At 45.1% G+C, this 14,003-nt stretch overlaps 1 protein-coding gene across 6 annotated transcripts in view; it reads left to right on the forward strand.

The window, feature by feature from the left end:
• Positions 1-14,003, forward strand: part of GRIP2 (glutamate receptor interacting protein 2) — a 248,993-nt gene that overhangs the window by 131,696 nt on the left and 103,294 nt on the right. Inside the window, exon 1 of one of the 6 annotated variants that reach the window (XM_065075606.1) lies at positions 11,451-11,689. The exons of the other annotated variants lie outside the window; for them this stretch is intronic. Coding sequence (XP_064931678.1) covers positions 11,611-11,689 — 79 coding nt within the window. The 5' untranslated portion in view covers positions 11,451-11,610. Of the gene's footprint in view, positions 1-11,450; positions 11,690-14,003 lie in introns of those variants that run through there. 6 annotated transcript variants of the gene reach the window in all.

Consider the following 14,003-nt stretch of genomic DNA (forward strand, 5'->3'; position numbering starts at 1 on the left):
TACTCAACTTCATCTCAGCCCCTTCCACCCTCCAGGTCTGTCATAACTCACCTCCAGACACATCCTCCCTCTGTCCTTGGGTAGTGGGGTTTTTTATTGATCCTGGGCTGTGCATGATTGGCAGCCTTGCAAATTAAAGGCAGAACTTGACAGGAGGACGTAGAGGCCATGCTGATGCTGTTGGGAACATTTCCCGTGGCTCCAGTCGATGGGCTCCCTGCAAAGGGATGTGGTGTTGCAGCCTGGATGATGGAATTACTCTTGAGGAGTAATTTTAATAGTACTGACTGTAGGTTGCTCATAGATTTGTTCTTATGCTTCTTGTTTGTTTAGAGATATGAATGGGGCATGGCATGTGGAAGTCGTGTGCTGTTGTATTGCTGAGAGGTCTCAATGTTGTAGATCCTCTTATCTATCAAGGCTTTTTTGAGTGGTTGGGTTTGCCCATCGGATGCAGGGCCTTGAACGTCACCCTTGCCCCATGTGTCCCCTGGCACAAAGGCATGTCCTGGTGACACACCTTGCAAGTTCAGCCAGGTGTTTTTGGAGAAAACAAAACAACAAAACTCACCCTTGTTTCAGATGACATTTAGTCTGCTTTATCATATAGAGAAAAATCAGGCCTTGAATTTGCAAAGCTGTAGAAGGTCCATGAGGTCACCACTGGCCAATGTGCAGAATGTGAGGGAGAGAGAAATCCAAATTCAGATGATAGTGTGGTTTGACAATTGCCATTTAACTGTTTTTAAAATATAATATAGCTCTCCAAAGTTTGTAAGATGCAGTGAACTCAGGGACAATATAAACAATTCTGTTTAATATTATTTCAGAATCAGTATTCTGCTTGTCAAGTTTCTCTGTTTCCGTTGTGTACATCTCACTGGAGAGGGCTTGGCTTTTAAAACCAAAATAAAGTTGTTTTCCCTGTTTGGTTACTGAGATACTTTCCTCCTGACTCCATTCCTTACATGCAGCTATGTGAGATTTTCACCTACTCCTAAGTCAGTGAATAAGAGGAGCAGCCTGGAAGCCAGTGTTTAACACAGGTGAGGAAAGACCTTGATCTCCTTATTCCCCTGTGCCTGGAGAGTTTTTTATCTGTAGCATCTCCTCCCTCGTGTGCAGGCAGCTGACTTTGCACCCCCATGGGGATGTGCCAAATCACTTCTTCATGGGTGCTGGAGCTGACGGGATCTGCAGGGGGTGGGTCTGGAGGCCAATGTGCTCCTGTGCCCCAGGGCTACGCCAAGGAAATTGGTGGAGCTTTTATTAGGTTATCAGTTGCTCTGTTCTCATAGCGTGGCAGGAAGTACTTTAGTTTTAATTGAGAAAAATCCACCCAAATTGACAGAATTCAAAGTGTAAAATCACTGCATGGGCACCCCCAGTAAATTTTATATAATGCTGTTCTCCCTCCTTGTGAAAGTCTTAAAATTCAGGGCTCCCACCAGGCTGCTCTGTGCCTCCAGCATGACATCTGAAGCAACTAGACAAAATTATAACCCCACAATAGTGCAAATGAGGTTTTTTTCTTAACTTTTCTCCTATATTCACCCACAAAAATATATATTAAAAAAAATTCCAAAAATCAGCTGCTGGAAAGGCAGGAACTCAAGTTATCTACAGACTGATCATACTAGTACAGGATGTTTTATGTCCTTGCTGGCAGATCTGGGCTTTCTCTCCTGTGTCACTGTAAGTACCTGGTAAGGAACTAGGTTTTCATTTTGTACTTTGATGGAATTACTTTGCATGGTAATGGATGAATTGAAATGGCTTTTTTAACTAATAAAGTATTTTAACAGTGCATTGCAGAAGAGTAGGAGAATAAAAATGGTGTGGAGTCCTGAGATTATAAGGCTACGTATTAGCGCGGTATAAAGCTCTGTATTTTAATTAATATTTTTGTGACCTGGCAAAAAAAGTTTTAATGAGTTAGATACAAACAGAAAGCTAAACAACGTTGGCTCTTGCTGTAGGCTAAAATTAGGGTCAGTTTTCAATTAGTTCCAACAAATGTGGTGGCCACCAGCTGTTCTCTCCTAATGCAACAGTTAGCTAATAACAAGAAGTGCTTCTCTAGCTTTTTGCTCCCACCATACACAGGGGAAGGAAAATAACACCATGTGCCTCACTCTTGGGTCTTAGAAAAAATTATTTTCATGATTTTCTTTTAATGAGGCTTTATAAACTCTCTTCTCTCAAAGTGCTATGTTGTGCGGTGGAGGCTCAGCGGGTCCGATGTGCTGGAGCAGGGGCTGTATCCTTGCCCAGGCTGTCAGCCTGATGCGGAACTTTCCTCCTCTTCTTGGTTTTGCTCACATCCTGAGGGTTATTGTAACCTAGTTTTATAGTGAGTGATTTCCCTTTCTCTCCCTCTACCTCTTGCTCTTTTTCCTTTACAGAGTGTAGCCAGATTAATCACACAAAGCTGTGGAAATCAACAGCAGTGTGTAATTCAAGGCTTGATAACTCATAGTGGGAGGGCGCAGGGGAAGAGTTGTGCTCCCTACAAAATTGCCACATGATTTAGCAATCCCCAAGACATCTGTCTGCATTTCCTCCTTTGCAGTCTATTTTGGGAAGTAAAAAAAACCCAAAAGGAAACAAACTGCCTTTTCAAGTCAATCTGTCTTCACAACCAACATGCCCCTTCCCATCTGAGTGTGCTGGGCTGTATAGGAACAGTCATGAGATCGTATTTGTTCCTCATACACATTTGTTTTTCCACCAAGAAACATATGAGCAAAACCCAAGTGCTTTGAACCTTTGTCCACAATCTTGCAGTGGTTTGATTCGTACTGTTGCTGTGACTGAGCTGCCTTGGATAGATCAGCATCCATTGCACTGGGGCCAAACACCAAATAAAAATAAAGAAGTGATTAAAAGACAACACTTGCTAAGATAGCTTTGTGTGAGCATACCTTGCCTTAATGTGAAGTTACCAGAGGCTCAGCTTGTTCTAGGAGAAAATGTGGCCTTTTTCTCTGCTGACTGGCATGTAACCAAGAGGAAATATCATCCTTCTTCAGTCAAAGGCTTTGCACATAAGTCTTGGGTTTTTTTCCCCCCTCTCCACTTGCTTATAACTTGTTTTACTTAAAATATATTTGCTTGTCTTTAAAAATTTTGGAAATCAGAAATGTAGCTGACACATCCAGTAGTGAGGAAGGCAGAGTCTTTCTCCCTGCCTAATTTATTCCCAGGTCTGTTGCAACCCATGTGTGTGGTCCAAGAAATGGAGGTAGTTGGCAGTTTTTTAGTTGAGATTCAAACCCATCTCCAGGATCTGTATTTTGATGTACCTGCCGTTAGAAACTCCTTCCTGAGCCCAGGATGAACTTTCTGATCACAGTCAGACTAAAGAGACTTTTCCCTGAGAAATAGGCACTGACGGGGTGGTCATGACATGCACGTGAGCAGAGATCCTGGCTCAGATCCCTGGTGTGTCTGATTTAGATCCAGAGCTGGAACTGGCATCTCAGGTTAGTTTAGGTAGTTGGTTATGATACGTACAGCTTCTGTGTCATCACGGGGGAAAAAAATAGTCCAGGTTTTGCTAGACAAAAGAGTATTTCCCCGCTCAGATCTGCTGCCAGTGCAACAAGGAGTGCACACAGAGCTGTGAATGCAGTAACACAGGGTTTTTTTCATGAAGTAATTCCTCTGCTGGTAAGTGAAGACTCCAAAGCTGAGCATTGGTTTATTTGATCTCTCTTCAGTGGTCGTAGCTGGAAAATAAAATAGTGGCCACTTAGTTTATATATGAGCCACTGTACCCATATATTAGCAACACCTATGGTCTTATATCCCAGAGATACTGGCAAGGTCTTTTCTTTGGCAGACTCATCCTAGATTGGTAAAGCAAGAAGAAATAACTTCTTTCTGTTTCTATGATATGTAGCTGAACATTCATGAAAATGAAACGTTTTCAGAAAGAAAGGAATTTAAATAGTAACAATACACTATGTTTCTCCATTAAAGCAAGCATTGCTTCCCTGAGCAGTTAATTTCTTATGCATTTTTTCTTTGAATCCATTCTTATGTTTACTGATTAACTCCCTTCGTGCCCCAGAAACAGCTATTGCTTACAGTTTTGTCTTCAAGCAGTGATCGTAATAATAGATACTCAAATGACTCAAGAAATTCAGGTACTAGAGCATTTTATACATTCCTTTCTGTGAAGAAAACCCAAAGAAATATAGAGAGGGGATTAAACGGACTGATTTGAACAACAAAAAGCAATTCTAGCATCCCTCACAGATTAAATTTAAGTTACTGTAGTATTTCTGATATGTTTTACTTGGAAAACGGTCAAGAGCTGAGCTTTTCTTGAGTGAGTTCAGGCTTTGTGTGTTTGTCTAGCTAATGTGGTACCATTTTGTGCAGTGGAGTAGGCTGGTTTCAGGTCACAGGCGATGCAGGAAATGTGCTGATGATAAAAAAAAAAGCCTTAGTGGCCAGGTACACCCTGATTTGGGGAACCTCAGAGGCTGAACTGTGCAGCCCCTGCCTCAGCAGCATGTCCATGTTGCTGCTGGTAAATGCAAATGGATTAGCTGTAATCTTGGGCTGGTGCTCCCTATACTGCTTTGGGATATACCCAATGAGACAACAGGAGCTTGGTCCCTTTCCTATTTCCAGGCATCAGATGAAGTTCAACCCAAGGACTGAATATCACCAGCCAGTAAAAGGTGTTTGGGGTGCACATTGAGAGACTTGGCAATGTTACCGATGGAAAACAAAGGCCATTGCTGTGTTGGTTTTGCTGTCAAGTCGTGCAGTCCTGCTTCGTGAAAGTTGGGTGTGTTGAGGAGCTGCTTTTCAGGCAGAGGGTACATGGCTCACGTGTCTGCGGAGGCAGAAGCCAGGTCACAGGTGCCCTGGGATGGAGTGCTTGGGTCCAAGAAGACTGAGAAGAACCAGACCTGGGAGGTGGATGTGGACATAAAGTCATCAGGTGACTGATATGAACTCATGCCATGAGCTGTGTCATGGTACCAAATTCTTGTGACTGTGTTGGTCTGGGATTTGCTCCAAGACCTGTTTTGTTTAGAGCTTTTTTGCAAACCCTGTAGTAGACACCTGTAATTTGGCTTGGACCTTTAGAAGCCTTAAAGTATTGAGCTGGGTCTAAGGTTGTCCATCCAATGCTGCCTTTTCCCCAGAAGGAGCTGTGGAATCCTGTTGAAGCCGAAGGTCTCCAGAGGCAGCTTTGGGTCACAGGGGAAGTTTCTTTGTGCTTGTCCCACTCTTGTATGGGTCAGAACCCATGTTCTCTGTGGTCACTCCTTGGGGACCCTTCTCAGATCCATGCTGAGTGTTGCCACACCACTGCCACGAGCAATGTTCCCTGGAGGGAGCCCAACATGACTGGTGGTTTGGCGTGATGTGGAACAACCTCTATCACTGGCTTTAGCCGTGGTCTTGGGAGATGCTGGAGTTTCCAATGTCAGGTTGCCAAAACCCTGCTGCACCCAGAGTATTCGCTAAAAAAACCCCTTTATCTGCCACTTCTACTGTTTCTTGGTGTAATGTGATATTTTCATTTTTCTAACAGTTTCACCACTTTTTCCCCCTGCACATAAGCATCAAATACTGTTTGCTGACTATTTCACTTGTTCTTATTTGGACTGAAGGTTTCTGTTACCACTGGCCCTTAGGGGACCAATTTAGCTGCACTGAACCAGTTTTGGTGTTCAGCTCCTTCTTTTCAAAGAGCCACATTTCCACATCAGTTGAACCCTTCGAATGCTGGCATCTTCCACGCTTCCAGCTCAATGAATGTTTAAAAAAGATATTTCTTCCTCCTGTCTCTCCTCACACATACATATGCCTCTGCTGTCTAAATCGTGGGGGGACATAAAAGTCATGCTGAGAAGCGGGGGAGATCTTAATGTAAATGATACACCGCAAGGGACACAACCTCATTCTGGTGAAGTGAGGTTTTATGCACAGAAATGCAAAATATTCAGCCCATGTATCATTAAAATGTTGCAGCAAAGCCTCTTCTAGCCAGCAAGTGCCTGTGTGAATTCTGAATTGTGGACTCTCTGCCCCAACCTGCGCTATGATCCCATCTTTCACAATTGCAAACACGTCCTGCAGCTTCCCATTGTTTGCAGGGTTCTTGTCCCAAAGTAAATCTTCACCCTGTTGGCATCGTGTGGTTTTTATGTCTTGATGGGGAAAACAGCAAGATTCTTCCCATCTTAGTAAGAGTTGCAGCCAGAGGAGTTAACTTTGTAGTCGGTTGTTTTTTTCTGATAAAATACATAGGATTCAAGATAATATAGGTGTTTTGATGCCCATAGTATTATGAAATAATGCTTGGAGACTGGAAATTCAGTAAGTGTGACTATTGTTTTAGGTTATGACTTAATTTAAACAAAGTTTGTGATGTTTATGTCATGGTGGAAGAGAGAGGGCTTTGTTTCATACAGAGGATTGCACAACTCTCTGCCTATTGCTTGCCTATCAGTTTAACTTCTCAAAAATGTTTTGGAAGTCAAACAAAGAAGTTTTGGTTTGTGGTTTTGTTTTGTTGGTTGTGTTTTTTTTTTTTACCCCTATATCTATTGGTGCATTAGAGTCCAAATGCTCTTTTTTCACGCTAGCTGCCACAACCCTTTCCTACTGTAAGATGGAAAAAGACTGATGAAAATACATCAAGGGACTGTGATGTAAATGTGTCCTGGTTGAGTACTTCAGCGCTCCATAACAAACTGGTGTAACACAGCATCTGCCCTGGGTTGGCTTGGTCTGGTGTGTAATGTACTGCAGAGCTGGTACTGGGTAAATTATATTATACTAGTTGTGTGTTAGTATTATTTATTAACAGTAGTATATTGTAGCCCTGTAGCCTGTGCAGGGATACATACTGTGTGCAGGATAATACAAATTTTGAATGACTGAAATCTCTGTCCTCAGCATGTCTGACATGATAGAGCACCCAGGAGACACACTAAGGCACTCTTCTCACCTCGTGCACGGGCTGTTGTCCCCACTGGCTCCTGTTTACTGGGTGCTGCTGCTCAATTCTGAGAAGTTGTGCTCTGCTATTTAAGGTGGCACTGAAGCAGCATTGTTTGTTTGCATTTTCCCTTCCATATGCATGTCCCCTCTTCCCCCTAAAGCCACTAAGTGGGGCAACACATGCAGAACCACCCCCTTGCCTCCTTGCTTGAGCTTGCAATGACCATCCAAAGCCCAGGACACCTTGGTCTCCCAGTTCTTCCCTGTGCAAAACATGTCTCTGAATTGGTTTTGTGCCTGGTGGCAAAGGAGATCTCAAGCTGATCCCCAGGACAAGCACAAGTCATCGAGGGCTGGGATCCATTTATTTATCTGTGGTGTATCTTCTCGGCTCTGGTAGTTGAGTTATTAAAATGAGGCTTGTCAGCACACCGAAGAGGGTTGGGGCGGGGGTTTGCATCTTTCATGCAGTTTGATCCCGCTCGGCTTGTTAACACTCAGTTGCTTTTGTGATTAATTATTTAATCCTCTCCCTCAGTAGTGGGGTAGAATAGCACAACCCCCATTTCTGCTGAGATTCACAGTTCTTTGCTTTTTCCCTTCAAGTGCCTTGCAGCACCTTGGATCATAGAGCGAGAAGCTTTGGGCTCTGGTGCTTCAAGATCCCGTCCTGCAGCAGATGGGCAAGGACCAGGGCTCTGCCTGTGGGCGGCCAACAGTCCCAGCTCCTGCATGAACCAAAGTCAGTGGGGAGCAATGGGGAGAACTGTCCCCAAGCACCCCATCCCTCCAAATACAGCCTCTCACTCCAGTGGGTGCTTGCATGGAGGCGAGATATCGGATGCAGCCGGCGTTGACTCCAGATGCAGTCAGACACAAGAATCGCAAATCGGAGGTGAACTTGTCAGTAGAGAGACTTTATTTGGGGAGTCAGGCTTGGCAGCCCTCTTCCCTTTCTCTTTTGGATGCTTTTTGATCAGCTTTCAGTTCAAGTTTTTGTAATCACCCGGGCATAGCTTCTTCAGCTGTTTGGTTTGGGGGTTTTTGTTGCCTTGATTTGCTTTCTGAGGCCATGTGTGTGAAGAAGTTTGCCAGCTCTCTGCACCCAGTGCTCAGGCACCTGCCTGCACATAGCAGGGGCTTGTGCCCATGGTGGGGCAGGTGTGGGGTACCCCCGAGCCTGACGTGGTGGTTGGGTGCTGGTTTGAGTTCACACGCTCTGTGTGCATGGACAGGTCTAGGGTGCTGTGGTGGTGTTACTGGGGTTGTGTTTCAAAATGGGTCAGCTGAGTGCTTGCAACACCTGAACCATCGCCTGTCCTATTGGGGCATCAGGGCCCGTGATCCATGTGCAACCAGTGGCCCAGGGAGGGTTGGCAGGTCCCCCTGGCTCAGGAAAGCACCTTCCTCCCTCTGAGCATCCTCCGCATCCTCGGCTGCTCTGCCTGCTTGAAGCCCCAACTGCTGGATAAGGCGAGGCCTGAGGTCTGAATAATTAGCAAGGAATTAGCTTGTGTTTTCTCCCTGGCTCCTCTGATGTTCGCATCCGTCTCCTTTCATCTCACGCCTCTGTGGCAGCCGTGGGAAGTGCGGGGGGCTCTGCCGCGGGAACCGCTGCTCGTGCCTCAGCCCTGCAGATGTGACACGGAGGGTGTCAGTCTGTCCTTCACCCTGCCGCAAACTTGAACGAGCCACCCCTCCTCTGGGTCTGTTAAATAGTCAAGTGAGAACTTCCTTCCCCACCAAAGGTGTTGGGAAAGCTGATTACTTCATGCTTAGGAAGCTGATGAAGCATTAGCCTGGGTTTCTTTATGTTTTATTAGGGTCCATAAATTAAATGGAAGCTCACAATGAGGAGGAAAGGAGCCAGGGAGAGTAATTATTTGCCAGGAAGACATCATGACTGATGGCTTTGCTACATGTTAATTGAAAGCGTTGGAAGGTTTAGCAAAGTAACACCTGAAGGCAGCCAGTACTGAGTATATAGAGCAGAGGATGACAGGCTGCATCACTCACAAACTCACTGTTTAGGAAGCCTGAAGTAACCAAAAGGTGTTAATCAAAATAGCATCTTTGAGGCTTTGAGCCAGATGACTGAGCTACAAGGCCCTGATCCTCTAAATGTCCCTGTGTCTTTGTTTTTAAAGCTCAGACCTCTGCCTGCAGATTGATTTACCCTCTCCAGATGTTATCTGTGCTGCAGTTTCCCCAGAGGTTATAACTTTTGAATGTTTCATCCCTGCCACATCAATTGAGGATGTTTTGCTTGGCCTCCAGGGCTGTACTTTGGTGTAAATCTGTGCAAAATCTTCTATGGGGCTGCCTAAGCAGATGTGAAGCACAAAGGCACGTGTGCTCGTGGCCTCTGCTCATGTGCCCTCGCCAGAAAACTTCCAGCATGCAGATCCAACACCCCCCAGGTGGGTGGCAGCGGGTCCCTGTGAGCCTCAGCTGCCCCCAGGGCGTGATGGGGACTGTCACAGTGCTCAGTGCCACTGGGGCCAGATTCAGCTTGTGGGAATGACATCTGGTTTCCAACCAGAGTACGATGGCGTGTGCCTCCACCTCCAGTATCCATCAACAGCACATAAACAGCCCCCTTGGGCCAGAGATACTGAGGAAAAAATCCAGAGCAGAGGCCGGACTCGCTGCTCTGGTAATTAAACCACAGTCAAAATAAAATTCAAGTCCCAAATGCCCTTCCCTTTTTCAAACTCAACCGACTCTTGAATTTATACTGGGCCATACTGTAAGTGTAGGTATCCCAGGTGTACTTTTGTCACAACAGAACAACATTTTAAGGCCCCAATATCATAACCATTGAGCCATATTGGTCGTATTAATAGTTACAGTTTCAAAGGCTGGGTCTTGACATATAAGCTTCACTTGATACCATTGCTTAGTCTGCCTAATGTCCATGGAACTATTAGTGCTACAGGAAACTAACATACATAATAATTTGTCAGATTCAGACTGTATGTAAGACTATGTTTACCTTCTAATTTTTCAAGAAATAAGCAAAAAAAGCTAGTTTTGTAGTGGAAGAGTATATGGAGTAAGGAAGTTTATAATACACATTACATACAACATCCTGGTGAAGTCCCGCTTACAAAATCATTAAATCTCTCAAATTATTATATAAATAAATATTTTATTGCATTTTAATTTGCTTTATTATATTTTGCAGTGCCCTGAGCACCTTGACTTCATAAATAAAAGAATTAACATGCAGTCTTTGCAATATGAAAATGAATGCTTAAATGCTTGGAGAGTTATAAAAATTTCAGCAGGTTTTCCAAGGCTCGTGATAAGGGTTCATAGACACGCTAATTTTTCCACTCTGAAATGTTTCAGGTCAAGAGAGTACAAGAGGAGATGTTAACAAAACTTGTACTCTTTTAATAAAAACTGGAGTGTTTGGAGGGCAGCATACCCAGCTGTTACAGTGCAGCGCTGTGTAATAACATCTCCAGACACTGCAATAGCAATAAAGCATTCCAGGATTGTATAGTAACTCGATTAATCACTTTTTCCAGTAACAGGAAGAGAGCATGTTATAGCAATCATCTAACCCTGCCCCCTTTCAGTGTTGCAGGACATTCGGGGCAATTATTGCAGAGGAGCACCGACCCTTGGTTTAGTCTCGGGACTCACGTTCTCTTTTTTTGGGTGGTGCGTGTAGCGTTTTGTTTCTTGGAAGGAACATGGGAGCAGGATGTTCGTGTGTGCCTGTCCCACCTGCCTGGCAGGAGAGGCTTTGGGAAGGGGCTGAAGCCCATTTGATGCAAAGGCATGTTCATCATGGTCATCCCGTCTTCCCTCCTGATCTCAGGTCTTCACTTGCATTATTTAGACGTTTTTCTTTGCAACCTGGGAGATGGGGCAGGAAGAAGGCACTGGGGTGGGAGCGCCTTTGTGCCGGGTTTATGGCAGGACCCCACAGCAGGGTGGGCATTGGTGCCCTCTCCAGCCTGAGTTGGGTCTCCTGAGCCCTGGGCAGGGCTGGTGGTAGCAACCGTTCTGCTGGTGCATCTCTGCATCGCACACGGCGGGATCCATGCATTGCCACAGCGTGTTCCCCGGTGGCCAAAGATTCATCGTGGGGTGATGCTGCCGGTGGTCTCTGGATGGATGACCCATTGCTGGTCAAGCACACAACGGGGAAACTGTGGGTTCTTTTCCCCAGTGTGTATATTTGCATGTCTAATGACTGCTTGGGTAGCAGACACACAAAATCGGGTTGGATGGAGGTGTTTCCAAAAGGATGTGACTTCACCTCTGCTGCTCACCCTTTCCAAAGATCCTCTGTAGCCAGGAGGCGTCCCAGAAGAAGATGATTAGCCTTGTGCTATTTCAACCTCCTCTGATCGCTAAGAAAGAGTTAATTACAGTCTTTTCCCTCTTGCTCAAAGGTGGCTGGGTATTATCATCAGAGCTGTAATTATTCATGCTAATTGCTTATTTGGAGAGGGAGAGAGAATGAGAGAGGAAAGCCCCAGATTCCACATCAGTGATTAGCAGAGCAGACCAGGTGCACTTCGCTACAGCTGGACCGAGGTAGCACCAGAGGACGGAAGGAGGTTGGGGATGCCGGAGGGTTTGTGAGCAAGTGGTGGAGCAGACCCGGTCCTGCCAATGCTGCCACCTCCTCTGGGACTGAGAAAGAAGAGCATGCACTTCTTGCAGACCTTCCTGCGGTGGCGGGCGCTCCGAGGTAATTGTACTGCTGACTGGAGCCTCGGTTTGTTTTGTGGCTCAATTAACCGTTCATGAATTTTGGTTTGCTTTGTTTTAAATCTCCCTACAAGCGAGCAGGGTAGATTGTGATACAGATGTCTGAGGTTTGTGTTTAAGCTCCTCTGCAGATCTTGCAGCTGATATTTCATTAACTGAACAAAAACTTCTCTGATCCCCTGACTGCCTCATTGTCGGCGTTTTTGAGTTAGGAAGAGGAAAAGGAGGTGCTATGTCTGTATTCTTCCTTAGTTATGCGCTTTTAATAATAAGGATGATTTCCTTTGAGGCTAATTCTTGTAACCGGATCTGGGGTTTGCCTGTTAAATGCAATGGATTTAAACCTTATTTGTTGGTGGCTGAGGGCATCTGAAGTGTGGTGGTCTTGGTTCAGTGCTTTGAGGGCAGCAGCATGGTGAAATTTAGGATGCTGCAGAAGCTGGGACTTGGTGGGAAAACGCTGTGGGAAGCTGTCTCCTTGGGCATCCCTGGAGCGGTCTGGGCATGGTGGTGCGCTCTGAGCGTGAGGGAACACGCTGGCTTCTTCCCGAGTGACCAAGGAGTTGGTGAGGTGGGAGCTTGTTGTGAGGGCTTGAGTCATCTCTAAGAAGTGATTATTTTATTTTACTTTTCCTGGAACAGCAGGACGGTGTGTCCTGCTTGACTAGGGCTGCAAACGGCTCCTGGTATCTAATCTCCGCATGAGTCAGTGCAGCGATGAGCGGTCCACTGCGGTGTGGGTTGTTTTCTGTTGATCTTTCTGTTCCTCTCTTAAGCCTTTGATTCCCGCTTGTCTTAAGGCTGAGAAAAGCAACCTTAAGAATCACACTTATAGGTGACATGAACTATGCAGGTATTAATAAAATAACTGGAAGGAATTGCTCCCTGCAAAATACCTTTGAATGCTCCTCTGTTCTTTTTATAAAGGTCTCTCTGCTGTCAACCTCATGAACAGCAGCCGCTTGCTGTGCTGAAAGCCAGACTGTACTGAGTAATGTTTTCATGTGGATGTTTTAGTACTCAAGTTACACAGGCTTTCTGTGCTTGTATCGTCTTCCTGAATTAGCTCAACTACGTGAGGTAGAGACCAAGGGCTGCTGCTGCAGGGACCACAGTCGTCCCCATCCACTGGGTGGGAGACAGGGACAGGGAGGAGATGTTCCTTGTACCTGGAAAGTCTGGATTTACAAAGAGGTCAGGGGTTTGGGTTGCTATTTTAACAAGTATCGTGTTGCGGAACCCCAGCCAAAGGTTTACATGTAGTTTGCATGCTGATTATTTGGAACACTAGATGTCTTCAAGAATGCAAGGAATCCAAATTTACATTGGTGGTACAACAGAAATAACCCTTAGTAACTTAGTCTATTCAAATCTGGATCCCTTAAAGATAGCAAATTTTTACTTCTCTTGAAATCTGTAGAAATTAAGAGCCTTTTTGCTTCCTAAGGTATCTGGCCAAAGTGCAGTGATATTTTATTTTATTTATTTTTCTATTTTTATTTTTTATTTCTCTCCATATTTTCTGACAATTACAGATTCATCCTTGCTGTTCTGTTCCCAAGCTATGTGTAAGTTCACATTATCCAGCTATTTACTACTTACTGCTTTCCTATGGACCTTAGATCTCCCAAACACTTCCTTAATAATGCTGTCATAGAACACTAATATACCTTTGTGTGTTCCTATAGCGAGCTTCCCCTGCACTGCCAGCAGTGCTTGCTGCTTCTCTGCCTGCAGTTTATTCTTCATGGTGGGCTTGCGGGATTATAAATGAGTGGCGACCTTCTTGTACCCGTGTCACTGAGTAGTTCAACTCCATTGCCTGGGGAGGTCAGAAATCTTTGGGTTGTAGACCTGATCTTTGCTTTACAGGGGCTAAAATATGGTGTGCTGCTGTCATCAAGGAGAGCCCTGCCCCAGAGGAGTGTGCTCTGGAGGCCACCAAAGGCCATGGGAGATTGTGATCTCTGTAATGAGGGAAGCACATCCCTTTGTGGAAAAACTATATACGGTACCGAGTGCATCGCTCTCACTGAGACCCTATGAGCGTGGGGCTCTGCAGGAGCAGAATTTACTTTGAAAATCCCTTATAGTTAATGTCCATTTCAAGGGATTCCTTGATGAATTTTGGTGTCCCTTATTTCTACTTGGATATCAGTGTTTAAGTGTATAGGTAGTGGAGAACTCTTAACTATTATTGCATTTTTCCATTAAGCCCTTGCTGGTAGGGAAACAATTTAAAAGCCTATCAGACGCTGTGCTCAGCATGTCTGTAGCCTGGGTTAGTGTTGGCC

This window comes from Columba livia, chromosome 10 (assembly GCF_036013475.1).
Source record: "Columba livia isolate bColLiv1 breed racing homer chromosome 10, bColLiv1.pat.W.v2, whole genome shotgun sequence".
NCBI classification, from domain to species: Eukaryota; Metazoa; Chordata; class Aves; order Columbiformes; family Columbidae; genus Columba; species Columba livia.